This window comes from Heteronotia binoei, chromosome 7 (assembly GCF_032191835.1).
Source record: "Heteronotia binoei isolate CCM8104 ecotype False Entrance Well chromosome 7, APGP_CSIRO_Hbin_v1, whole genome shotgun sequence".
NCBI classification, from domain to species: Eukaryota; Metazoa; Chordata; class Lepidosauria; order Squamata; family Gekkonidae; genus Heteronotia; species Heteronotia binoei.
In genome coordinates, this window is record NC_083229.1 from 41,453,251 (window position 1) to 41,480,370 (window position 27,120).

The window sequence follows — 27,120 nt, forward strand, 5'->3', positions numbered from 1 at the left end:
CAGAATGTCTAAAGTAGTCTGTAGAAGTCTTTTGTTCAGAAGGCACTGCATTGATATTTGTAAATTTTAATGGTTTTCGTTTTTTGCCTCTGTGCCTTTTCCTGTATGTTATCCATTTACTCTTGGTGAGTTTCACAGTAAATCTGAATATTTTTAAACCTAAGTGAATTTATATATAATTTTAACAATATGGGGGTCAGGTATTTGTTTCCTTTAAGATGTCTGAAATTATAATTATCACTTTGTAGAATGAACGGTAGATTTGGAGCTATTCTTGCCGATGAAATGGGCCTAGGAAAAACGTTGCAGTGCATTTCGCTCATCTGGACTCTCCTGCGTCAGGGGCCGTATGGATGCAAGCCTCTAATAAAACAAGTCCTGATAGTCACTCCAGGGAGCCTGGTGAAGAACTGGGGGAAAGAATTTCAAAAGTGGTTGGGAAATGAAAGACTCAAGGTGTTTTTGGTTGATCAGGTGAGATACGGAGGGATAATGTTCACATGCTGCACTGGAGACTTTCTTTGATATTAGGTGCATTGTAGTTTTATTCTTATCTTTTGACAAGCTCGAGAACTTAAAAAAAAAATCTTCTACTCCAGTTTGTTAGCTGCTTTGTTTTACCATTTGTTCTTATTGTCCTGAGCATTTCCTTTTTGCTATTTCACCATGTGGGACAATGTAGTCTGGACGTCACATAACCCTCTGTGCCTATCCAAACCCTGTTTACTCTGAGATATTACCGTTGAGATTGCAGCAAAGTTAATGGAGCTGCTCCAGAGCTTATAAATGCAACAGCTGGGTTTTGTATTTCAAATTTTGGCTCAGATTGTGTGCAGGAAATGAAAGCACTCTGCCTATTTCCGAGGAATAAGGAGCTTCTAAACCTCTGCAAATTTGGATTTTGAAATTTAGGTCCCCTTCCCCTCCCACACACAACTACATGGCTAATATGGCTTAGGGAAGGAGTGTGAGAATGGACACAACAGCGTTTGTGCAAGAATTGTGCTTCCTGCTGTGGTCCTGATTCAGTCCATTCTCTTAGTCGCCTTCCACAATTTTGATGAATTCCTCCAGTTGGTGGAGGAAGGGAGGGCAGTAAAATTGCAACAGTGCCCATACTGGGAAGAACTTGGAGAACATAGAACATATTTGGCCTCTATTTTGCAGAGTGCATGTAAATATATGTAAGAGTGGGAATATTTGTGTGTGTGCTCATCTTTCTATACATGCACACTCATAAATTTATTTCAACTGCCATCCTGCATGATCCACAAAGTTTGATTCTTCTCCTTACTATCTTCAGGATCACAAGGTGGAAGAGTTCATCAGTTCCCCTCTTTATCCGGTCCTGGTCATTAGTTATGAGATGCTTCTGCGCTCCTTGGACCAAATTCAGAAGACAGAGTTCAGTCTCATAATCTGTGATGAGGGACACCGTTTGAAAAACACCTCCATTAAGACCACCACTGCCATTGCCAGCCTATCTTGTGAAAGAAGAATTATTCTTACAGGTGAATATATTTAGGAAATCTTTCGCATGTGAATAAGTGGGCCAGTTGATCAACTCACAAATTGAAAGTAAGAACAGAAACAAGCCACAAAAAGTAGAGGGAAAAAAAAAACCTCACTGACATTTAACCCCTCCCCCCTGAAGTCCATCTTTATTGTTCTATTGCCAGTTTTAATCACCTTAATTGTACTCTTGCGTGGTTTATAGTAATGGATCACATGTCCTGTTCTATAGACTGGCCCTCTTACCCTACCTGACTATGATAAGAATGAGGAGGAGCCAGCCTCAAGTATCTCTTTAAAGCCAAATTCTGAGGTTGTAAAATATCACACTGTTAATTATCAATATCAAAGCATCAAGAAAGAGTTGAGCTAGGCTCCTGTCAAAGAGAAGGCAAAGGGCATAGCAGTATTAAGAATTTTTGAGGTTGAGATAGTTCTGCAGCAATCTTCATTCTCTTGCTTCTTCTAATCAACATCCTTTTTCTGATTGCTTATGCTCTGCCCTATAAAATGTTCCCTGATATTGAACTACTCTTCCTTGAATATCAGAGGAGAAATACGGCCTATTTCATCCTCTGCCGTTTCTGTAGAATGTTGATGATATGCTGCTGTGCATCTATTGTCCTGCCAATGCAGGGAGCTCTGCCAGCCTTGGAGGAATGCCTGAATCATGCCAGCAGCTGGAGGTGCCAGAGCTATTTCCTATTCATTCCAAGGAAGAATAGCTCGCTGCTGATAAAGTGGATCGCAGCCAGTAAAAATTATTCAGGGTTTTTTTTTGCAGGATCGTGGCTAAATAACAGAGCTTTGCACGTGGAAGGTCCTAGATTCAATCCCTGGCATTTTCATTAAAAGAATCCAGGTAGCAGATGTTGAGATGTTCTTTACCTGAGATCTTGGGGACCATTGCCTACAGCCTGCACAGCACTGTCTGCTCTAGATACTATGGAACTAGATGAACCAATGATCTGGCTTGGTATAAGGAATGTTGTTCATATCTGGCTGCTATGTAACTTCCTGTTTATCCTGATCTTTTTGTATCATGGTTTTAGTTTTCCAGACCCACCTTGTTTTCTATTGAGACGCTGGCTTTGATACAAGACTGTTTGGCCACTGGCTTCCCAGGAGATGCGACATCTGACCTGTTGAACAGGAGATTGTTTAAAATGAACAAACAAGTAGGACTGATGTCTAGCACAGGAAGCTACCCCAATTGTTTAGAAGCGGTTCATAGCACTGGCTTTTTCATAGCATTTACACATTTAAAGATGAATTTATATGACAGACAAGGTCTGGTTGGAAAAGCTGTCAGGCTTTTGTGAATGGCTATTTGTGTGTTCAGATTTTGTGATTCTTTTGCATTGCAATGAATAAAATGTAACCTAATTCTGGAAATGGTACTTTCTGGAGATGATGTAAATTCATATTTGATTATATTTGTGTCTGCCAAGGTACTCCAGTACAAAATGACCTGCAAGAATTCCATGCATTAATAGACTTTGTAAATCCTGGAATACTTGGTCCATTGTCTGCCTACAGAAAAGTATATGAGGAGCCTATAATCAGATCACGAGAGCCTTCAGCAACGACGGTACGATGCCATGACTAAAACCTGAAACTGAGAGACTGAGACTGACTGTGTGAGAGCAAGAGACATGTTAATTCATTTATTTATTAATAATTCCATCCCACATAATCCACCCTTATGTTCACAAGTTTGCTTACAATTATAAAACGTAAAATCAAATACAGTTGTAAAAAGACTAAATATATATTAAAATCATTCAGTAAAAACCCTCAGTTAAAAGCCTGGATGTACAGGAAAGTTTGAGCTTGCTGATGAAGGCCAGGTGCCTGGCAAATCTCCACTGGGCAGGAATTCCATAAGCCAGGGGCCACTACAGAAAACCTTCACCTTGTGACCTCCTACCATACCCTCAGAAGTGCAGGCACACAGAGAAGGAGGGGTAGCAAATACAGTAGAAGATAGAGTCGGGATTACAGCATGATTTTGGCAGGCTGGAAAACTGGGCTAAAACAAATAAAATGAATTTTAACAGGGATAAATGTAAACGTTCTGCATTTAAGTAGGAAGAACCCAATGCATAATTTTAGGATGGGGTAGACTTGTCTTGACAGTAGTATATGTGAAAAGAATCTAAGGGTCTTAGAGGACTTTAAGCTGAGCGTGAGTCAGCAGTTGATGCAGTGGCTAAAAAGGCCAATGCAATTTTGCGCTGTATCAACAGAAGTGTCATGTCCATATCACATGAAGTGATGGTATCGCTTTACTCTGCTCTGGCTAGACCTCATGTAGAGTATTGTGTTTAGTTTTGGGCACCACAATTTAAGAAGGATACAGATCAGCTGGAACAGATCCAGAGGAGGGAAATGAGGATGGTGAGGGACCTGGAGACCAAGTCCTATGAAGGAAGGTTGAAGGAGCTGGGCATGTTTAGCCTGGAGAGGAGGCATCTGAGAGGTGATATGATCACCGAGGATGGTGTAGAATTGTTTTCTGTGGCTCCAGAAGGTAGGACCAGAACCAGTAGATTGAAATTAAATCAGAAGAGTTTCCAGCTCAACATTCAGAAGAACTTCCTGATAGAGCGGTTCCTCAATGCAATAGGCTTCCTCAGGAGATGGTGGGCTCTCCTTCCTTGGAGATTTTTAAACAGAGGCTAGATGGCCATCTGACAACAATGCTGATCCTATGAACTTAGGGGGAAGTATTTGTGAATTTCCTGCATTGTGCAGGGGGTTGAACTAGATGACCCTGGAGATCCCTTCCAACTCTGATTCTAAGGGGATCTGGAAGATCTTAACTGTTGAGCAAGAGCATATGGTAGGAGAAGACCTTTGATGTATGTTGGTCCCAGATCATTTAAGGTGACCACCAGCACTTTGAATTGGACCCCAAAGAAAATAGGCTGCTGAAAAGGTTAGCTTTAGAACTGGGATAATGTGATTTGCATACTATTTTCCAGGCACAGATAATAATCTGGCTGCAACATTTTGTAGCAACTGGAGCTTCTGAACCATTTTTAAATGCATGGAAGTGACTGAATCTTATCTCTAGCCTTCCTCTCTATACATGTAAAATTGCTACATATTTGGAAAGAACAGAAACACTGTTTTTTAAGCTATACAGGGTGTGAGGAAATGGGGGGTTTGGGGTAGAGATCTGACCTGAGTAAAACCTTTACTAGATGGTTTTAAAGGTTTTTTCTCTCTGAGCAGGGAACAGGCAGGGAGGGAGAAGTCAGTTCAATGGCCTTCCACCCTTACATCAGCTACCTCTTAAGCAATGCTGGCAGGTCCAGACAGAGACAATAGGATGGTCCATCCCTTCCCCCCCAAGCAAGGAACAGAGTTTTGGAGGTATCAAGCACTAGAAGGCCTGTGGAAACTTTAGGAAAAACTTCTTTGATCCAGCCTGACCTGATCAGTGGGTGGAGAAACAGATATGGTAAAGACTGTGCAGCAAGGAGGAAGACTTCTTTGTGCTGAGTCTATCAGAGGGGACAGAACTGTTAACTGAGGTCTGTGCTGGCCTGGACAGCTGAAGGAAGCTGCAAGGTTATGGAAACTACAACAAGTTTATGGAGATCTACAACATTCTAAGCTAAGGAGCCTGTCCTTTATTAAACATCTGATAGAGCATGTATAGAGAGGGGGACAGAGGAATTGTGTTTTACCCATTTCTTTTGAATCCCTTGCTCAGTCTGGTACAAGTATGCATGTAAACATTTTCTTTTTAATAAATACTTTATAACTTTTGATGCTGATAGTGGTTCTCTGTACCACATAGGCCTCCACTGTCTTGGACATGCTATTTTAAAAGAAGTGCTAGGGAAAGGCAGCCAGTTGGAAAGTGGCTATTCCTCCAGTGGCGCACAAGACAGCAAGCAGTCTCCATGGGCAGCAGGAGACACAGAGGCAGTTCCTACAAAGGTCAGGTGGAGGCGGCAGGTTACTGGAGAGAGAGAAAAGCCTCTCAATGTGTTGCGAAGATCCTGGAGGGCAGGGTGGAAGAGGGCTTGCAGGCTAGAGCAGGATTGTCCCACCAAACAGGGCATGAGTTTTTAAGCAGTACAGGGCTTGTCATTTCCAGATGCAGATTCTAAATTTAATTGAGGCTACTTCCTGCCACTGTCCTAAGAACTGGGAACTAACCAGATTATTTAATGGCAAAATTGTGATGTTTCTGTTCAGTTTTGAAGAATGCAGCTGAGTACTGTTACATAAATTGAGAAATGCTTTGAAGTAGTTAGGAATGTCAGGTCTACATTTGTGTTTTACTGATAGCCTTGCATAAGTCACTTTATCCTCATTCTTGCCATACCCCAAATCTATACACCAGAAATAAATAAATTACACTTAGGGATCATTAAGTGCTGACTAGCTGCTTGTGTGTGTAAGCCTAAAAAGCTTTTGGTATAGCTTTGAGAATAGTGGCTGTATCCAATAAGATCCACTCACAGAATGGAATGTGAAATAGGACTGTTTCTCTGTCCTCCTGAGCTGCTCCAACATTTTGTCAATGGGCTGTTGGCAAGGACACAGGAAGCAAAACAAGGGTCTAGAGTGGGTAAAAGGGATCAGCAAAATCCACTGTGCCTCTTAGAAATGCCTTTCCATCTTCAGAACTGTGTGGATGGATACCAGCTGGATTTTCAGGGTAAATCAATGTAAATGGTTCTGTCCAGCTTTAAGTCTTCTGTGATGGTTTCCACAAGCTAATTCTGACAGTAGCTTCAAAATGCCCTTCCTTGTGTTGGGTGGGATGTATGTGTCCATGTACAAAGAGATTGCACCCTCTGCTGGAACTTTATCTTCAGGAGTGGACCAGCTGCTCTGTTTTGTATATGCTACAGCAGCGTCCTCAGGCATTCCACAGAAGTAAATGACACCTGTATGCTTTTACACATCAAAAAGTAAAGACACACCACTGGGGCAGGGGCAAAACATGCTTCTACTCCCTGCTGATCCTGGTATCTTAACTGTTCCTCAGTTTGCATTTCTTCGCCACTATAAAGTGACATGGATCTACAGAACTGGTTTTTAGAGAGGGAGAGAGAGAATTGTAGTACAATTCAATAGAACCTGCTTGCATTACCTAATTTGACCCTCTGTTCTCTAGGAAGAAATTGAACTAGGGGAGAGAAGGGCAGCAGAGCTCACTCGCTTGACTGGACTTTTTATTCTCAGAAGAACCCAAGGGACCATCGACAAATTTCTCCCTCCTAAAGAGGAGACCATCCTTTTCTGCTGTCCAACACCACTGCAGCTTGAGCTCTATCGAAGGCTGCTACATTCTCAGGTGGTCAGATCTTGCCTGCAAGGGAGTTTAGAGAACAGCCCACAGTTAATATGTATTGGAGCCCTGAAAAAACTTTGCAATCATCCCTGGCTTCTCTTCAAAACAATGAAGGTTTGTATTGTATATGGTTTCCTTGCAGATTTGTAGACAATCTTGGAAAAGGAATTTTATGTTTTTAATTTTTTTTCCAATTCAGATCCACTAAATCCTTCTTCAGAATTCATGCTATTCTGCAGCAGTTAACATAACCAAATATCCAAAGATAATGAACCCATATAAAAACAATTGACTCTGTTAAAGAATTAGCAATATAACAATGTAAATGACCATAGAAATACATGTAACTCGGGGTGGCCAACGGTAGCTCTCCAGAGGTTTTTTGCCTACAATTGATGGGAGTTGTAGGCAAAAAACATCTGGAGAGCTACCGTTGGCCACCCCGATGTAACCAATGAGTTCCCCAGGCTCTTGGCACATTTTACACGGTAACTTCCTCGGATATCCATGCTCAGCTATTAGTCATTCCACCATGTAAAGAGAGTATTAGTGATACTCACTTCAGATGTGTGATCAGATTTGTCTCAATGTTTGGCAATGTGAAGCATCCATCGGGCAATCTTCTTTTACAAAGAATGAAAGCCAACATAACATTACAATCTTCTAGGGCAGAAGCTTTTGTGAGCCCATTTTTTGTTGGATTAGGATTGCCAGTAACCTGGAGAAAAAAAGTCTTGCCCCTTTGACAGAGGCTTAATGTAATATTATTTATCAGGTGGTGTTACTGCTGTGCTGTGAAAAGTTTCAGTGGCCTATTTCTACCCATTGTTAAAGATGCAAGCTATTTTTACCTCCAGGTTGTTGACAACTTCATGTTGGATGCAAGAAATGACTAAAGAAAGCAGCTGCACCGTTTAAAAGCTTCAGAAAGTTCAACTTTGGAAATGGTGAAAATGACCTGCTAGTATCAGTTCAGTTCCCTGCAAACTTTATTATCTGGTTTGATTTCTGTCTTTGGTATTACTCTTTTCCCCCTGTTCTTTCCCACCTTTGCTTCCTCTCAAAGTATTGAATAAAAGATGTCCTGAGATGTCAAAATTATTTTATCAGATCCTTTATAAAGGAGTATTTTCTCACTATGTTATATTTCCAGTTATAACCAAGATTCCTTTAGAGCAGCATCTCCAGCATGTTGTTTGAGGGTGCCTTGGTCCTCTCCAAAGTGTTTTCTGTCACCTCAATTCATCTGTTCCCCAAAACAAAAACCCGATCCTGGCTCCCCCCCCCCTCACTGGAGCAGGAGGTGCTTCCAGAAAGTACCACTTTTTTGTCTGTAGGAGGCTCTCTTTTAGAAACATCTGCTTCCATTGTAGAATGTTTGTCCTCGAGAGCCAACAAGAAGCCATAGAGTTCATGGCTCCTGATATTGTCTCCTGGCACTGGTGTTCAGAGGATTACTGTCTCTGAATGTAGCGATTTCCTTTAGTCACCGTGGCTAATAGCCACTGATGGACCTGTCGATGAAATCTTTCTTTAAAGCTAAGGAATGTGTCTGTATTTTATACTGTTTTTTTTTTGTTTTATTTATATCTGTGTTTTATTTCTCAGTCTGCACATAATGGCAAAATTTGGTTTGCTGTGAAAGTGGAAGTAACAAATTATTTTGCCCTGCATACAGAACAGAAGGGGTGGAGTTTGTTCAAGCAAGTCTGAAGTTCAATTTTGAGTTTGCCCTGATATCTTTGCCATGCCTTTGTACCTTGCACAGCTGCACAACAGGTGGAAATCTGCAAATGACCCTTCCCCCATCACTGCATCTTTATGCCAGGAAGGGGCTCACCTGTTGACTCTTTCCCATCATTCAGGTGTTTAAAGACACAGAGCCTCCTTTTGAATCTGCATTTCGTTGGTTTTATTTTAGAGCCAGTGACTTTATTTTCACTTGATTTTAATCACGTGCATCTCCTTGCCATAAGGTGATGCCTAAGCTGACTCACAGAAATACAGATGCCAGTGTAAGACTAGCCTCCATGTCATTCTTTCCTTAAACCTTTTGCTATATTAATTGTTTTTGTCTGTATTGTTGTTCTCCCCAAGGCTGGCCTGGATAAATCATTTACAGTTCCTATGCTTATTTTAGGAAAGGCTTGTGGCTATCACATTTGGAATCTTTTAAAATTTTAATAAGAGCCACCCACATTTCCAAAACCCTTTCTTTTAATAGGAGAAAGAATGTAACCCAAATCGTGATGAACAAGAAAAACTGAATCTCTATGAGGGTCTCCTGGACATTTTTTCTCAAGAATATACCCTGGAGTCTTTCTTGGAGAGAGACTCAGGAAAATTGCAGGTGCTGACAGAGTTGCTGTCTGCCATTCATGAACAAAGCCCTTCAGAAAGGTAGGAGAGAGGTTTTCTCAGCTTCCCTGGGAATACATTTGACCCTTTGGATTTGAGACACTTTCTTTCAGCTTCTCATTCACACCAGGGGTGTTGAACTCATTTGTTATGAGGGCTGGATCTGACATAAATGAGCCCTTGTAGGGCCAGGCCATGTGTGGCATAAAATGTAATGCCAGGTAGCGGAGATATAAACTTTATAGGGCACAGACAAACACAACTAAAGATATTTTTAAAAAACTTAAAACATACTTAGAACATAAGCGCACTTGCAATATTTTGCTTAACAATCTCTGATAACTGACACCTCACTTTGAAGTAACATGTTAATATGCAGCTTATGCTTTGCTAACTTGAGACGTATCTCTTGATAAACACTAGTGGGGTAACTTTCCATTCATATACTTGGATCTTGTGCTCAGTAAACATGGTGGGTCCTCATCCACCAGTAATAAGTCATTTGTATTTGGTTTGATAGAGTCGTTGTGGTATCTAATTACACCCAGACGCTAAATGTGTTGCAAGAGGTTTGCAGATGTCATGGATATTCCTACACAAGACTTGATGGCAACACTCCCGTCTCCCAACGACAACAGATCGTTGATGGTTTTAATAGCAGATTTTGCCCAGCATTTGTCTTTCTACTGAGTTCAAAGGCAGGCGGTGTGGGCCTGAACCTCATTGGAGCATCCCACTTAATTCTATATGATATTGACTGGAATCCAGCCACTGATATTCAGGTATGTTGCAAAAGTTTATATCTGGATGGAAATGCCTTTGGTATAAGTAATTCTTAATGTGCTGCACTGATTCCACAACAATACCAGTACTTTTCAAAGCTTTGTTCTGATCTGAGGTTCTCATTTTACATGCAGGTCTGTGGCGTAGGTAAGCACAATGCTGTACTCAAGATGAATACAGATGCATCTAGTTTGTTCTGTTGCCAGGGTTCTCTTATACGCTTCTATGAAATTGCAAATGTGATGCTCAGTGTCCACTTTAGAGAGGCAGTAGCAGTTCAAAGGTGGTTTTTGAAGAACAAAACCATGGTTTGCCCTACAAACTTGGAGGGTTGGAGGGAATATCGATACACAATGGGGGGATGGAGCATGCAAGCACAAAACTGAGACTGACAGATCGGCTGTCATATCTGTTTAGATCAGGAGTCCCCATCTTCTGAGCATGTGAGCACCTTTGGAATTCTTGTAAAATAAAACGATATGTCATGATACAAACTCTCTCCTAAAGCTACACTCACATATACTTACAATAATTCATGTACAAATAATTACAAAATTCTCATATAGACCTTCCATAAATTGCATCCAAAATGTCAATGAATGATGCAATAAGCAGTCCTTTCACCAGTCTGACAAGGATGCTCTAGTCTTGTTGAGAGTGTAGAAAACTGATGTCCTGCATGCATAACAAATTTGTTCCTTGGTGGATATTATAAGAAATAGGATTTTTCTCCATTGACAAAGTCTTGCACAAACAAGGGAAAAGCAAACTGAGAACTTGTAGAGATAGCCTACAGTTCCACAGAGACTTTTGGGACTACAGATGAGCCACTGCATTCTTTATTTCTTACAAGTACAAGAGAACAGAGACATTCTGTTCCACAAAGATATTTAGGGCTGTGGATGTAACATTGTATTTTGTCAAGGAAAGCATTCATTGTGTAGACTAGTTATAAATTTGTGCAGCCGGTTGAATGTTTGCTTATTGCATTGTTCATTGACATTTTGGATGCAATTTATGGAAGGTCTATATGAGAATTTTGTAATTATTTGTACATGTATTGTTTTATGTATTATTATATGCTTTTGTTATCAATGTTTTTACATTGCCAGCTGGCCTGTGAGCCACCCTGAGCCTACCTGGGTGGGGAGAGTGGGATATAAAGCTAATTAAATAAATAAAATATAACTAAGGGAGAGTTTGTTCATGGCATAGTGTTTTCTTTTACAAGTATTAGACGCTGTGAGCCTTAGTTATACACCTTTGGAATTCTGATACAAGTTGGTTGGCACAGCCACAGAACGGCTGCCACAGGAGTCAATGTCAGTGGCAACATGACTGTCATGAGAGGCGGAGCCAACAAGAAATCTCAGGGAGCGAGGTTATACAGAATCCTTCAGCATTTCAGTCAGGAGCTCTGCTTAACAGGATGTCTTTTACAAATGAGCATATTTAAAAGTATTTTCTTGCATATATGCAGTTTTCTTTTAGTCATGTAGTAAATATCCTTGTGCTGTGGTGGCAGCTACTGACAAAGCAATTTAAAAAAAAAAACCTGCATAGTCAATCTGAAGTCCTGCTGGTCAAAAGCCCCATTGGCCACACCCATTTTCCACAGGGTGTCAAGAAAGGCTCATGGGGACCATTTGGGGAACCTTGGTTTAGATCAATACACATTATATATTTGTTATTACCTGAATTGTCTTAAATTGCTTTTTAAAGCCACATTTCAAAAAGTCCATGGTATCTCAGTGCATGTACAGGGCCTCTGCAACTGCCTCACTTGCATCAGAGTTGAGGAATACTGGACACAGTAAGATGCCCTGACTATGGATAGGCACGAACCAGGAAGTTCGAGTTTTGTTTTGCCTCATGGTTCATGGAGCTTCAGGAACCTTCACAGACCTCCCAGTTAAATGCGCGGACTCTTATCAGGGAGAACCAGGTTTGATTTCCCACTCCTTCACTTGCAGTTGCTGGAATGGCCTTAGGTCAGCCATAGCTCTCGCAGAGATTGTCCTTGAAAGAGCAGCTTCTGTGTGAGAGCTCTCTCAGCCCCACCTACCTCACAGGTTGTCTGTTGTGGAAGAAGAAGATAAAGGAGATTGTAAGCTGCTTTTCAGAGAGAAGGGTGTGGTATAAATCTATGGTCTTCTTCTTCTGTTTACCAAGATGCTGCTATAGGAGAATTGCATGCAGATCCTGGGTTCATCTTCTCCCGCAGCACAGTCTAAAATGTATTGCGGAAGCCAGGGCATCCAGGATCTGCTGTGGCTGGGAGAGCCCCCACTGCTGCATGTAGATCTTTAGGTCACCTTTCTCCTGGGAAGGAACTCCCTTCCACCTGTAGAAACTGGGGAGGAGATCTGGAAAAGGCCTCCATTTCTCCTGGCTGCAGCTAGCCTTGGCTAGGAGAAATTGGGGGTATCTCTGGGAAGGGACTCACACTTTTTTCCTGGCCCTGGAGGCACTTTACCCCCTACCTTGGGCTGGCTGTTGCACTGAATGCAGATCCTGGGGTCAGCTTTGTTTAAAAAGGAAAGCAGCACTGTACTACGGGAAAAGAAGCCATGGCAGCCAGGATCTCTCTGTGGCCAGAAGAGCCTTCCTCACTGCATGCAGATTGTGGGATTCTGGGGGAATCCTCCCACTGCTTTGATGATTAATTGATTGGTGCCAGCGTGTCTGGCACATGAACTGCTCACAGTAACCTCCATTAAACCATGGAGGTTCATTGCAGTCACACGACCCTTAGTCCAGGAACCATGAACCTGGTGTTTTTTGAGTTAGGTTCATGATGAGGTTTGTGCCTATCCGTAAGTCCTGATGCTGAAATGCTGCTTGCACAGAGTTCCTTGTGCTGTTTGGAGAACCCCCCCCCCCCCGTCTCTCTCATGAACTAAGCACCTTGGGAGTTTGATTAGCAGAAACCAATTTTCGTTAAGATATGTATATATCCAGGACTATGCATGAGAATGTCACAATTTTGAGAAAGCCAATAAAAGCACAGAACGTAGTCATAGTTGCAAAGATGTTCCATTCTGAGCACAGTTCAAAGTGCTGGTCTTAACCTTTAAAAAGCCTTCAAGAGCACTGCCCAGAAGAGCATGAGGGAATGTAAATCCCCAGATAATGCAGAAATTACGTGTGCATTTATACAGTGATGGTTGGAAGCCAGAGGAATTACTGAATAAGATTTCCAGTGGTGGTTTCAGTGCCCTCCATAGCACCTTTCTCCTTACCGTGGCAGAATAAATGAAGCAAAGTAGCACATGTTGTACTCATTAGCCTAATTGATTTGCGTCATTGAGTTCAGCTTTCTTGGTGCAGAATCACTGTGTTCTTGTCCACAGCCAAAATATATCTGCATTTTCAGTAGCCCTTCAAAGATCTTTATTTGTTTCACTGTCTTTCAGGCAATGGCCAGAGTTTGGAGAGATGGACAAAAACATACAGTACACATCTACAGACTTCTTACTACAGGTCTGCCACATCATAATAATATAATTATATAATGGTACTCAGATTTGGTTACTACAAAACACAGGCTAAAAGCAACTAAACAGAAAGTAACAGAAAGAAGAGCCAGTTTTGTGTAGTGGTTAACTGTGTGGACTGTTATCTGGGAGAACCAGGTTTGATTCCCCACTTCTCCATATGCACCTGTTGATGTGACCTTGAGTCAGTCACAAGTTCTTGCAGAGCTGTTCCTCTCAAAAGCAGTTCCTGTCAGACTTCTCTCAGCTCCATCTACCTCACAGGGTGTCTGTTGTAGTGATGGGAAGGAAAGGAGATTATAAGTCGCTCTGAGACTCCTTCAGGTAGTGAAGGGCAGCATATAAATCCAAACTCTTCTTCATCATCTTTGTATTACAGAATGTTGGAACAAGGTTTCCAAATCTGAGTTAATATGTATGCTTTCAATTCAGGTACAATTGAAGAGAAAATCTATCAGAGGCAGATCAGCAAGCAAGGTCTGTCTGGGGCTGTTGTAGACATTTCCAAGGGATCTGAACATATCCGTTTTTCTGTTGAAGAACTCAGAAACCTCTTTATATTGCATGAAGATTCCCAGTGTGTCACCCATGATCTGCTGGAATGTAAATGCATGGGAAAGAAAGATAATCAAGGTGAGTCTTATTTCATATTTGGGTCCTTTCAAACATGGCACACAATTCAGATCAAATTGGCTGAGAGATGAGGAGCAAATTTTCTTTCTCTCTCTTGTTCTGTTGGAACAGCTCCATAAAAGCCCTGCTTTCAAGGAAACCATGCTCACTGCTGCTTGGTGGCCAGCACAGGAGGCAATCCTCTGTATTCTCACTTAATCACACATCCCTTCCCTTGAGCAGCTGGGGACGAATTCAGGACTTTCACATTGCCTTACATGGTCCTTGTTGAATCTCCATATTGCTCTTGGTTCAAAATTGTACTAGGTTTTTGTTATTGTTGTTGAGTTTCTGTTTATTTTCCTCATTGGCTTCTTCTGGGTTGATGTTTTTTCAGGACTTCCAGAAAAGGTATCTGTACAGGAAGACGGCCAACTTGGTCAAAGTAATGGGAAACCCAACTCCCAAAAAACCCTGTCTATGTCACAGCTGATGCAATGGAAACACTTGTCTGGAGACCATGAGAATCTACCCAGTCCCTTCCTCAAAAGAATAAAAGGAAATATTTCATTCATTTTCCAAAATGTGACCAATTGAAAGATGCCACCTAAAAAAGGCAATTGTCACAGTGTGCTCTTGGCCATATATATATATATATATATTCAAGAAATATGAAATAATAGGATTGCCAAGGATTGTTAAGAGTGTTTAATAAGGTTTAATTTTTTTTTATTCCTAAATAAATTATGACTGGGAGAAAAAAAAATCTCGTTGATTACTTATATTGACAGTTTTATGTCATTTTTCCCTTGGGGCTGACCCCTTCCAGGAGTCTCCTTTCCCTTGTTACCAGAAGGGCCTTTCATACAATAATGTGCACTGTTGTGTTACTTGTGAAAATGAAATGCTTCCCCCAGAGAGAACAGCCATACCAGTGTGGTTGTCAGGTACAGTGTTCTGCATGTTTCATAGACATCTATTTGGTCATGATATTGCCAAATGTCATCATTCTCTGCACTGTTTGTGAAGGGTTTTGCTGTTAAAATGCTTCTTATTGGAACCCACTGCTGTGCAACCATAGTGCTTAATGTGTTAATATCACGTAATCTGCTGCTTGTATCATTTGGCCCCACTGCTGTCATGGTTATCCATAGTAAGTGTTTTCAGTATGCATCCATAGGGATGCAGGTTCAAATTCCACCTTTTCCTGAGGTTGTGAAAGTATAATTTAAGAAATACTGCGAGAGTGTTCTTCAGTTCAGCAGAAGAGCTTTGTTTTGCCCCGTAAGATACCTAGTTTGATCTCTAGCATCTCCTGTTCAAAGCAAGTAGAGACCTGAAAGACCCTATCCTTGCCTGAGATCTGTCACGGCTGGGGCCGGGTCAGGCAAAGTCCAGGGGCAGTCCGAGGTCTGTAACCAGTAAGCAGGAGGGTCCAAGGCGCCAAATCCGAATCACTGTACAAGTATCGCAGGTCCGAGGTCCAGAAGCCGAGGTCAGGGAGTCCAGAAACCAAAGTCAAGCCGGAGTGGATGCTAGAACGTCAGGGAGATGACTAGTTGCTTCCACAAAGCCTCCTTCCAAAGCCTACAGCTATATGGCCCTCTGCTGGCTGTTGCCCATTTGGGCTAATTGCTGGCTCAGGGAGGCAGCCAGGATCCTGTTGCAACTCAAGCATCCTTGCTCTTAGAAGGGCCAGAATCCTCTCAAAACTCAGGGCTCAGGGAGCATCTTGCTTGTGAGCGTGCCGCCCTCCTCCGATCCCTGAGGTCCTGACGGAGGCGGTCACGCACACGCGCCACCCGAGAGGGCGAGGCAGGGGCACAGTTTCTTCTGCAGGCTCAACTTCCTCTGCAGGGTCCCCAGCACCCATGACAAGATCTTGGTGAGTTGCTGTCAGAGTCAATAACCATGGGTTAACTGAGCCAAAGGTCAGATATATAAGGCTGTTTCATATTACCCTCATTCCCATATAGTGGGAGAAGAGTTTTTTTAAAAGAACCTCTTTGGTACTGCTATATTGGCTGCTTCCTCTGCAAGCAGCTTTCTGAGACCATGTCTCTTTGCCACATTTGAGGCTGTGGGTCTCCTAGAATTCACTGCAATCTGAGCCAGAGACAACAAAATTAAGAGAAACAGGTATAGAAGTATAGAAATAAAGGTTGGGTTTTTCAAAAGAATGCTTCTGAAAAGGATTTGCAGTGATCTGAGCACACTTTCCCTCCACTGCTGTTAATCCTGCATTCTGGGGGAGCTATTCAACCCATCCTACACCCCCCCCCCCCACATTTCCTAACAAATGCCATCCCTAGCAATTCTACCCCCTCGCCCCACCAGTCTCACTTTGGTTTTTTGAGGCTGGCTGGGAAAAGGACCCTTCAAACCATCATGAGAATGCTGCTGCAAAAGATCCAGTTGCATTGGCACAGGGGACAGTGCCAGCTCTCCTTTGCATGCTCCCATTCTTGCATCAGCAATGCTAAGGCCATCAGATTCTGAGAAACAAAGCCAGTACAATGTAGTGGTTGGAGTGCTGGACTGTGACCAAGGAGGCCCAGGTTCACATCCCCACTGTTTGTTGGGTGACGCTGGGCCAGTCACCCTCACATACTAACCTACCTCACTTGGTTGTTGTTGCGAAGATAAAATGAAAGATAAGAGAATGATGTAAGTTGTTTTGGGTTCCCATTGGGACAACAGTGGGGTATAAATAAATAAATAACCCCTATAATTTCCTTGTGTGTCTAGTTTCAACCCACCCCCCCAAACCTCCCCCCCCCAACTCACACAATAGTGATCTCAATGCTTTATAGTTTTCCAAGTTCTCAGGTGGGTTGAATCTGACCAAGATAAGATAAGATAAGATATTCCAAGATAAGATATTCCAAGGTTGTCACTGGAGATTTGAACTTTGTAGCAAAGATTGTTAGAAGTTGCTGTGGTGATGACTTGAATAATGGAGGAATGGAAATAGCAGCCTATCCACATGATCAGTAATCGTGACCAAGTACATACCTCCATAAAGAAGCAACAGTAGAACTGCACATGCTTACACCTCTTGGTATAACAACCATGGATTTGTGAATAAAAGAATAATGAACAGAAAGCCTTCGGCAATATTGTCCACAACTTATGTGAGTTAATATTGTCGTGTTTTAAATAAAAGGACACATTTCCACTAACACTGCCTTTCCATTAGCAAAAAGCAAGAGTCCAGGAGTACCTTAAAGACTAACAAAATTTGTTGCAGGAGATGAGCTTTTGTGAGTCACAGCTCACTTCTTCAGATACCTCAGTGACCCACAAAAGCTTATATCCTGTTGCAAATTTGATTAGTCTTTAAGGTACTCCTGGACTCTTATTGTTTTTAATTTCAAAAAACTGTATTGAACCAGAAAACATAACAACATCTAACATTAAATATGATTGCAAAAATTGTCAAAAGAAGTCAATTTTAACAAGCTCCTGGACTCTTGCTCTTTTCTACCACTACAAACAGACTCAAATGGCTACCAGTTTATCTAATCTTATTTATTTGATTCCGCTACAGCTGGGGTCTCAAACATGGTGCCCATGAGTGCCCCCCTACACCTTTCCCTTGCCCCTGCCAAATGTTTTTAGAAAGTGGGTGGGGTCAAGTGGGGCTTTTCTGATGGTGATGGCATAATGCCAGAGTGGCTTCAAATAGTGGAGTGATAGTCTAAGAACACAGCGGGACTTGCTTCTGACTAAACACAATGCGCCAAACTATATTGAAGTCATCAGATCTTCCCAGTTTCAATAAATTATTATAATTCAGGTGGAAGTTCAGAACAACACCATTACATCAAATTTTGTTCATTTTCAAAATGTCCCTGTGAAAATCTGGCCAAAAACTCTCCCTTATTGTACGCATGTGGAAGGAGCTTTCACCAGCCCTTTAGCACCAGCTGTCATTGTTAAAAGAAAGAGTGCTGGTTAAAAAGGGCTGGGTTTATGAGAGAAGGTCTCCTGTAACACAGATAGCCAGGAGGAGCAGCATCATTTCCCTTTTCATTTTTGGTTAAGCACATTGGAGGCTTGCAAAACAGAGACAGATACTGCTTCGTTCTAGTATTGCTGCTTTGTGATAGTATTCGCTAATACTGAGAACTGGAGTATTCTTTTCAGGGCTCTCCCAAGTCCTGATCCTTGTGTGCCAGCCTGCCCCTCTCAGCCAGAGAAAGAGAAAGTGGACTCTTAGGAACAGACTGGTAGTGATCGGGGGCGGGGTGGAGGTGAGGGGGATGATAGAAATTGGGACAAATTTGTATATGAGTACCAGCATTTTCTTTTTGCAAAAAAAGCACTGAGATGTATATTTACTCTGGGTGTATACAAGATCTCTTTACGATCTTCTTTAGCATGATGCTTCAAAGAGCCGCAGTAGATCTAGATGATGACGATGGTGTCTACATCCGCTATCGCACTGATGGCAGCCTGTTCAACTTGAGGCGACTAAAGGCTCATTCCAAGACAATGGAAAAACTTATCCGAGAGCTACTGTTTGCTGATGATGCTGCACTCGTCTCCCACTCGGTATCAGCTCTGCAGCATATGACGTCCTGCTTTGCAGAGGCTGCCAAGCTTTCGGTCTAGAAGTTAGTCTAAAGAAGACAGAAGTTCTCCACCAGCCTGCACCCCAGGAAGATTATCACCCTCCCTGCATCACTGTGGGTGAATCAGTTCTGAAGACAGTCCAGCAGTTCAGCTACCTGGGGTGCATCATCTCCTCAGATGCCAAGATCGACAAGGAGATTGACAACAGGCTGGCAAAGGCAAACCATGCATTTGGCCGACTGCACAAAAGAGTGTGGAGCAACAAGCATCTGAAAAAAGGCACAAAGATCAATGTTTACAAAGCGGTTGTGATGACAACCCTCATCTACGGCTCCAAATCGTGGGTTTTATACCGTCATCACCTGCGACTCCTTGAGCGCTTTCATCAGTGCTGCCTTCGCACCATCCTCAACATCCACTGGAGTGACTTTGTGACCAACACTGAAGTCCTCAAGAGGGCGGAGGTTACAAGCATCGAGGCACTGCTGTTGAAGACGCAGCTGTGCTGGGCAGGGCATATTTCTAGGATGGAAAACCACCGCCTCTCCAAGATTGCTCTGTATGGCGAACTTTCCACCAGCCATCGAAATAGAGGGGCACCAAAGAAGAGGTACAAGGATTCCTTGAAGAAATCCCTTGGCACCTGTCGCATCAACCATCACCAGTGGTCTGACCTAGCCTCAGATCGCAAAGCATGGAGGCACACCATCCACCAGGCTGTCTCTTCCTTTGAGAACGCACGCATAGCTGGTCTTGAGGACAAAAGGAGATTGAGGAAGAATCGCACTGCTACAGCACCAACCCCAAATCAGACTTTTCCCTGCAGCCACTGTGGCCGGATCTGCCTGTCCCGCATTGGTCTTGTCAGCCACCAGCGAGCCTGCAGCAGACATGGACTACTGCACCCTTCTTAAATCTTCGTTCGCGAAGTAAAGCCGAGAGAGAGAGAGATACAAGAAAACATTCTAAACAATGTGTTAAATTTTAAAAGGCATCCTGTTAAACAGAGTTTCTGCCTGGTTAGAAGCTACTATCGTAGGTATGCATAATCTCACTCTCTGACATTTGTTGTTGGTTTCACCTTCTGCAACACCCTTTTTATGGTTCCATGACCACCCTGTGTCAGAATCCCCAAGGTATCTCAAAAAAGGTCAGGGCCCCTGAGTTTTTCAATGCAAGCAGAAGGCACAGACAACCTCCTATATCCACTTGGGCTTGGATTCTAAACTTTTCAGCTAATGGAAGGCACTTTCACCCGCTGAAGGGGCAACTTTATGCCATTCCCCTTCCCACTGCAGTAACTCACACTGAGACACGGTTTTAGCTGCTGCAGGAAATGCGGAAAGCTTCCCCTTGATCTAGAGCAGCTTAGTTGACACTTAACAGGATCTCCCCCTTAATTTTAAATCACATGTCACAATACCAAGTCCAACTGAAATAATCTCTTTACACTGAAACATTACAATGTGGAATGAAATTAAGAATGTGTTTGGTGTATAAGCTAAGTTAAATAGCTAGTTTAAGATCAGTTTTAGTCATTTCTGTATGAAAACAGAAATTGGCACATTATATTGCCATTGTCCTAACAGTACATAAACCCAAAGAAGTAGTGCTTAGCTGAGGCTGTTTCTATACAGTACGTATCTGATTTAACTCTCAAAAGATTGAAGCACTTTCGCTTTCCCTCAGAACAACCTGATGGTGGCAGCAGCAGATCATAGGATGCAATCTGGCTGAAACAAAATGCCCAAGAGTTGTAACAAACATTTCAGACCTGTCTGCCTTCAAAACTATATTCACATGTTGTATCATCTAATTGACCAAGGTGAGGCTCATGACCTTCAATCCCCTTAGTTTTCTTCTTTAACTTTGTTGTTCATTCCTTATTGCATAGAATCACAGAGTTGGAAGGGATCTCCAGGTTCATCTAGTCCAACTTCCTGCACAATGCAGAAAATTCACAAATACCTTTCCCCACACACTCCCAGTGATGCCTGCTCCATGACTAGATAGCAAAAAAGCCCCTCCAGTATCCCTGGCAAAACTGGCTTGGAGAAAAATTGCTACTTGACCCCAAAGTGGCAAACAACATTTCTCTGGGCAAGTAAGAAATGGCCACAACAACTAAGTGCTGATGCAACCCTTCCGCCTCATGATCTGCCTAAGTTCACAGAATCAGCATTGCTGTCAGATGGCCATCTAGCCTCTGTTTAAAAACCTCCAAAGAAGGAGAGCCTGTTCCACCGAGGAACTGCTCTGTTCTTCCTAATGTTTAGTCAAAAACTCTTTTGATTTAATTCAAACCCATGGGTTCTGGCCGGACTTTCTGGGGCAACAGAAACAACTCTGCATCTTCCTGTACGTGACAGCCTTTCAAGTACCTGAAGATGGTTATCATATCACCTCTCAATTGTCTCTCCAGGCTAAATGTACCCAGCTCTTTCAGCCTTTTGCTGCTGCCTTTACAAACAGCAGAATTGTCTTGCAAGCCTGGACAAAATTACTGTGATATGAGCATATATAATGAAAAGTTTATGCCACAATAAAGTCTTTAAGGTGCTCCAAGACTCTTGGTTTTTATCACTGAAATTGTTTCACAACAGCAGGATTTGTCTCAGTACACTCTGTGATTGTCTTTTAGAAACCAGGAGATAGCTGACTACTTTTGGACTGTGGGCCAGATGCATCCTCTAAAGTAAATTTTCTGACGTCTGGTGGTTCTGCCAAAAACATTTTCAAGCTGTAAGACAGTCTCCATTTTAATGTTCCTTTTAATTCTTTTTGTTCCACATTTATGAAGATATTTATATCTGTCACCTTGGGCCCTGCACTCTTAAATGTGGAAGGGCATTTCCACTGGTGGTGGGCTTTTACTCACCTCTATTGCAGATCTAAGCTGTTTGTGAGGGTCTCCTAACCCCCTCCCCCCACAGAGCATAATTTGGGTGGGGTTACTGGGCTGCAGAAAGAGGGAGGATCAGTCCCACTCTACAAGTTCCATTCCATTTATAGATATTGTAGGATCCAACCTGATGGTGTGCCTCAGTACAAGCATTACAGCATGCTTGCTGCTGGATGGTGCCTACATGATTATGAGGCTGATCTGCTGGCTTCTGAACCACTGGATGGGATCCTAAGAACAGTGAATAAAGCTTCATTCAAGGAATGACTCTTTCCTATTTTCTTACTGCAGCACCCTACACACCCACTCAGAAGCTCTTCCTGAGGGACAGGGGGCCCTTGGGAATGCCCTTGAAGACTGCATCTCATGGGTAAGATGGAAGATTTTCCCCCCTCCCTCTTGCACAGACTTTTTACTTACATAAGGACTGATTTGGATCCAACCCATTGCCTGGAGAACAGAGTGGCCTGTGAAGAAATGCATTTTTTTCTTTGGAGATCTGAAATGAACTAAACTTTCACTCTGAGTTATACAAGTTTTTTTTCTTTCTGGGTACAGAACAGCCAGGGAGGCCAGTCAATAGCTTTCCACTCTTACCTCAGTCAACCTTCATACAAATGCTAATAGGTCTAGTTGAAGATATTTGGATGGGCCAGTTCCCCCCCCCCCCACCAAGCAGAAAACAGAGATTTGGAGGTATGACATACTAAAGTGACTGCAGGAAGGAAAATTCTGGAATCTTCAGGAACAGCATCTATGACCCAGCCTGATCTGGTCAGCAGATGGGGGGATAAAAAACTCCTTGCAGGAAGGAAGAAGGTATCTTTGGTGTGGATCGCTTAATTGAGGTCTGGAAGAGGCATCCATCAACCATGTTCTGGCCTAGAGGGAGCTTCAAAGTAATGGTATCTCTGTAGAGTTCTGTAATTTCCTCAACTAAGGAGCCTGTCCTATACTAACATCTGATAGGGCATGTATAAAGAGCAGGACAGATGAACTGCAATTTACTAATTTCTTTTGAATCCCTTGCTTCATCTGGTGCTGTGCTAAAAGTATGCTTGTGCATTTTCTTTTTAATATGCTATTTTAAAAGGAGCACCAAGGGCAGTCGGTTGGCAGTTGGCTGTTCTTCCAGGGGTGCACAAGGCAGTAAACTGTCCCTGTGGTGACCAGGCACTGGGTAGTGGGAAACATAGAGGCAAGGCCTCAGAACTTGGAAGGGAAGCTGGGAGTCCTGACTAGGGATGTGCAAAAAAAAAAAAATTCGGAATTACACGGATTCGGAAGTATACGGGGGGAAAAAATTCGGAATCCCCGTATACTACTGAATATCGTATTCGGAATAGCCGCATATACGGTAGATGCGCGGCTATTTCCGAATATACGGCCCTATTATACCCTATGGGCCATTGAAATCAATGGCAAATAGGGTATATTTGAAGCCGCCTGGAGGGGAGGGGGTTTGAGGGAGAGCCCCCAAATTTGCAGGGGACCTGCAGGGGACTCTCCCCTCCAACCCCCCCCCCCCAAGTCCCAAAAAGATTGGGCCAGGGGATCCCATTCCAGGGGCACCCAAAGAGGGTGCCCCTATTCCATCATTATACCCTATGGGCCATTGAAATCAATGGCAACATAGGGCATAATTAGAGGCTACTGGGGGCAGGGGGTTTGAGGGAGAGCCCCCAAAACTGCAGGGCAGCTTCAGGGGACTCCCCAGTATGCAACCCCCCTGGCCCCAAAAGACGGCACCCATCTGTGGGCACCCCAAAAGGAACACTGCTCCCAATGGTGAGAAAAAACCAATTAGAGCCACTTCCTCACTGCAATTGTCATGGGAAAAGTGGCTCTAGGGAGCAGGAGGTTTTGAGGAGAGCCCCCCAAACTGCTGTGCAGCTTCAGGGCACTGTCCCACACAAAACCCACAAGGCCAAAAAAAAAATTGGACCAGGGGGTCCAATTCCTGGGGCACCCAAAGCCAAACCTAACTTCACACCAGAGAATCTCTATAGGACCCAAATGCACTACATCCCTCTATCTACTCTATGAACCCCGCAGGCCTGGAACCAATGTAAACCCAGTTGCCAACGTCACTGCCACACAAAACACAATCTGCTCAAGGTCTGCTCTGCAGACCTGGCTGCAGCAAACCCAGATGCCAGCTCTCCAGCCCTGCCCCAAACAACATTGGGAGAGCTAGCCAACCACAACAAGCATGCTGGCTCTGGGTCTCTCACCCAGTTGCCAGCTTCCCTGCCACAGAACACACAATCTGCAGATGCCAGCTCTCCAGCCCTGCCCCAAACAACACGGGGAGAGCTGGCCAACCACAACATGCATGCTGGCTCTGGGTCTCTCACCCAGGTGCCAGCTTCCCTGCTCCAAACAAAACAACTCTAGTCTCAAACAAGAGAAGTGGTGGACCACCACACCTAGCTCTACATCATTCTGTAACACAAAGCAAGAAGCATTTTGACTTACCTTGAGTGATGGATGGTTGGCTGGTCCCGGCTCTTTCGCGTTACCCAGGGTGCACCACAAGGAGGTGAGCCAGAATTGCACTCCAAATGAGGAAGATCACTGGGAGGGCCTCAGATTATGTGAGAGGAAGGCAACCATTCCTTCTCTCTCAGCTCAGCAGTAACACACCAGCATCACTGTCCCATTAGAGGGACCTCAGCATTGGTATGGCTGCTGGCTGCCTGTCATCATCACTGGCACCTCTCTCTTTCTTCCTCCTGCCCCTGAAAAAAAACTGGGTGGGTTATCCTGGCTGGGCCTGTGGGTGCTGCCGGTTATAGTTGGGGGCTGCAATGGCCCTTTCAGTATTATTAGGCATGTGTGGATGGAGGACTGGAGAAATTTGGATCGCTTTGCAGTTTTTAAACCAGCATTCACTTTTGGTTTGGGGAGGGATGAGGGGGGGGATGCACTGCCAATCAATTTGTGAGTGAGTTTTTGGGCTGTCTTTGGACTCTAGTCAGTTTTTATTGGAGGAGCGTTTTACAACCATCTTCCAAGCGCGGGCCAAGAGAGGATGCAGGCACAAGTAGGTGCTCACTTCATTCAATCTCAAAGTCCATGTTTGGGGAGCCGAACATTGGCAAGTTGACCTTCAGGAAGATCAACTGCTGAACTGTCCAGGGTTGCAGGCGATTGCGATGTGGGCAGACAATGTCGCCCATATGTGAAAAGACGCGCTCTCTCTGCACGCTCATCGGTGGGCAGAAGAGGAACGCCTTGGCCACGGAGGAGAGGGCTGGCCAGACCCCCTCCTTCGTGACCCAGTAGTCCAAAGGAGACGCTTCCTGTGGCTCGAGGGGCTCAAAAAGATAGTCCCTCACCATCGCAGCACCCGTCTCCGCTCTCGGTGCCCTACCGCTCCTAGAGGGGCCAACGACCCGCCCGATGAATGTCACCTCAGCACTCCTCGTGGCGTGAGTCTGGTGGGAAACACTGCCTAGCTGGGGAGGCTGGGGATGAACAACAGCAGCGGAAGTCGCAGATGAGCTGCTTCCACCCCCCTCCTCCTCAACTATCGGCACTGGGCCCCCCCTGACTCTGGAACGCTCGACCTTCTGGGAAAGCTCGTCTCGCCAGCGATCGAGCTCATTGGCCCGCTCGGCGACTGTGCCCTTAAGGCGCGGGTCTAACATGGTCGCCATCATGTAGACCTTATCCTGGGTGAAAGTCTGAAAGCGGGCCTCTAGCCCTACCTGCAGCCTAACAACCAGGGCGCGCACCACTGGAAGAACATCTGCACGGCCTTGAGCTGGCACTAGAAACGAGGCCAGGTCCTCACGGGCCATCTGGACCATGGGGACGACCAGTGCGATACTCACCGTGTCAGACGAGAGCATTTCTGTGCAGGTCTTGAAGGGCCCAAGAACCTCCACAGTCTGAGAAATGACCACCCAATCCTCTTGGGTGAGACGGTTCTCATCCCGAAAGACCCTCGTCTCAGAGACAAAGGCATCCAGGGCTGCTCTCTGCTCCACCATGCGCTCCAGCATGGCGCAGGTGGAGTTCCAGCGTGTGCTGATGTCACCGAGCAGGCAGTGCCATGGCATGCCTGTCAGTGTCTGTTTCTCACGCAGCCGATACGAGTCCGTATTGCTGCATGAGAAGTGACCCGTGATATACCGACATTTCTGTGGCAGAAGTCGGTACTCCTGGGTCGCGGCTAGATACAGACGATCCTGGTTTTTCGTCTGTCCCAATGCATCCTTGACCACGAGGTGGAGAAGGTGGGCCACGCAAGGAAGGTGTTTTAGGCCCTCATGCTGGACAGCCGCCTTGATGTTGGAGCCACCATCAGTCACCACGAAGCCCTTGGCGACGTCCCCGCTGCCTACCCAGCCCTCTAAGTGCCGTGAGAGGATGGCTCTGAGAGTGTCCGCCGTGTGCAGCGCATCGACTGCTTCGGTGTGCAGCAAGTCACAGCGATAGCCGGCCCGGTGGCCCTGACCCTGCCTGTCACTACTGCCACCCCCAACCACCTCTTTGGGTTGCCACCAATGCGCAGTCAGGGAGAGATACCCCTCGAACGCATGTTTGGAGGTCCAGATATCTGAGGTGAAATGAACAGTCCCCCCGGCAGCACGGGACAAATGCTCCTTCACCACAGATCTGGTCGCCCTGAAAAGAGCTGGCACAATGGTCCTGCTAAGGGTGGTTCTAGCAGGAATTTTGTACCAGGGTGCCAGGTACTCCAGCAACCCCCGCACCCCAGGATTCTCGACCACTGAAAACGGAAGCCCATGGGCGACCGACCTGGCAAGGTGCCAGGCGATCACCCTCCTGCCGTGCCTGATTCCCCCTCTTGGCACAGAGGTGCCCCTACCAAACATCTCAGGCAGAGATGCTTGACGTCCCTGTTCTCCCACGGAACGCTCCTGGAGAGCGGGGGTAGTCGCGATGGGACGGACCCCCTGGCTGGGTGGTGTTGTTGTCCGCTTGGACAACACAGCACCAGCCTGCTTCTCCCCCTTAAGAAGCACCCCCGGGTGGTGCTTCTGCAGGTGATTCCGCATCCCCCCCCGGAGTCAGGTGGGCAGGGTCCCGCCCACGACTGATCCGGGCCCTGCACAGCTTGCACTGCGCATAACGCGGATCCTCCATAAGTTGGAAATGCTTCCATACTTCAGAGGTGAACGGATGCCCAAACTGACTGGCAGGTTGGGTGTCCGGAGCCACCTCCTTTGAGGTGCTCGGGGGAGACACATCGTGCCTCGGGGTGGCAGGAGGGGCTGGCCGCCGGGGGGAAGTGGGCGGAGATGGAGGCACCTCGTGTGTCTCCATCTCTTCCCCCTCCACCCCATGCGGCCTCCCCTCCTGGCCATCCCCTGAAGGTCTGCTGGTGCCCGAAGGAACCGAAGAAGGGGGCTGGTCCTCCTCAACCAGCTTCTCCTCCAGCTCCTGCACGACACTCTGCACCCTCCTTGGGGTAATCGTTTTGGACAGAAAACTGTCCCCAAAGCTCATCTCCAAGGAGGGCTGCTCTTGCTGCCCCTCCTCCGGCTGCTGAGGCTGAGCGACATCAGCTGGAGGAGTGACTGCCC

General features: G+C 44.8%; 1 protein-coding gene across 1 annotated transcript in view; it reads left to right on the forward strand.

The window, feature by feature from the left end:
- RAD54B (RAD54 homolog B) overlaps positions 1 to 14,712 on the forward strand; it is a 53,728-nt gene extending 39,016 nt beyond the window's left edge. Inside the window, exons 7-15 of the mRNA XM_060243489.1 lie at positions 249 to 474; positions 1,304 to 1,511; positions 2,964 to 3,103; positions 6,656 to 6,946; positions 9,057 to 9,232; positions 9,711 to 9,972; positions 13,390 to 13,456; positions 13,903 to 14,103; positions 14,480 to 14,712. Of these exons, the coding sequence (XP_060099472.1) occupies positions 249 to 474; positions 1,304 to 1,511; positions 2,964 to 3,103; positions 6,656 to 6,946; positions 9,057 to 9,232; positions 9,711 to 9,972; positions 13,390 to 13,456; positions 13,903 to 14,103; positions 14,480 to 14,679 (1,771 nt within the window). The 3' untranslated portion in view covers positions 14,680 to 14,712. The remainder of the gene's footprint in view (positions 1 to 248; positions 475 to 1,303; positions 1,512 to 2,963; positions 3,104 to 6,655; positions 6,947 to 9,056; positions 9,233 to 9,710; positions 9,973 to 13,389; positions 13,457 to 13,902; positions 14,104 to 14,479) is intronic.
- The last annotated feature ends 12,408 nt before the right edge of the window (positions 14,713 to 27,120 follow it).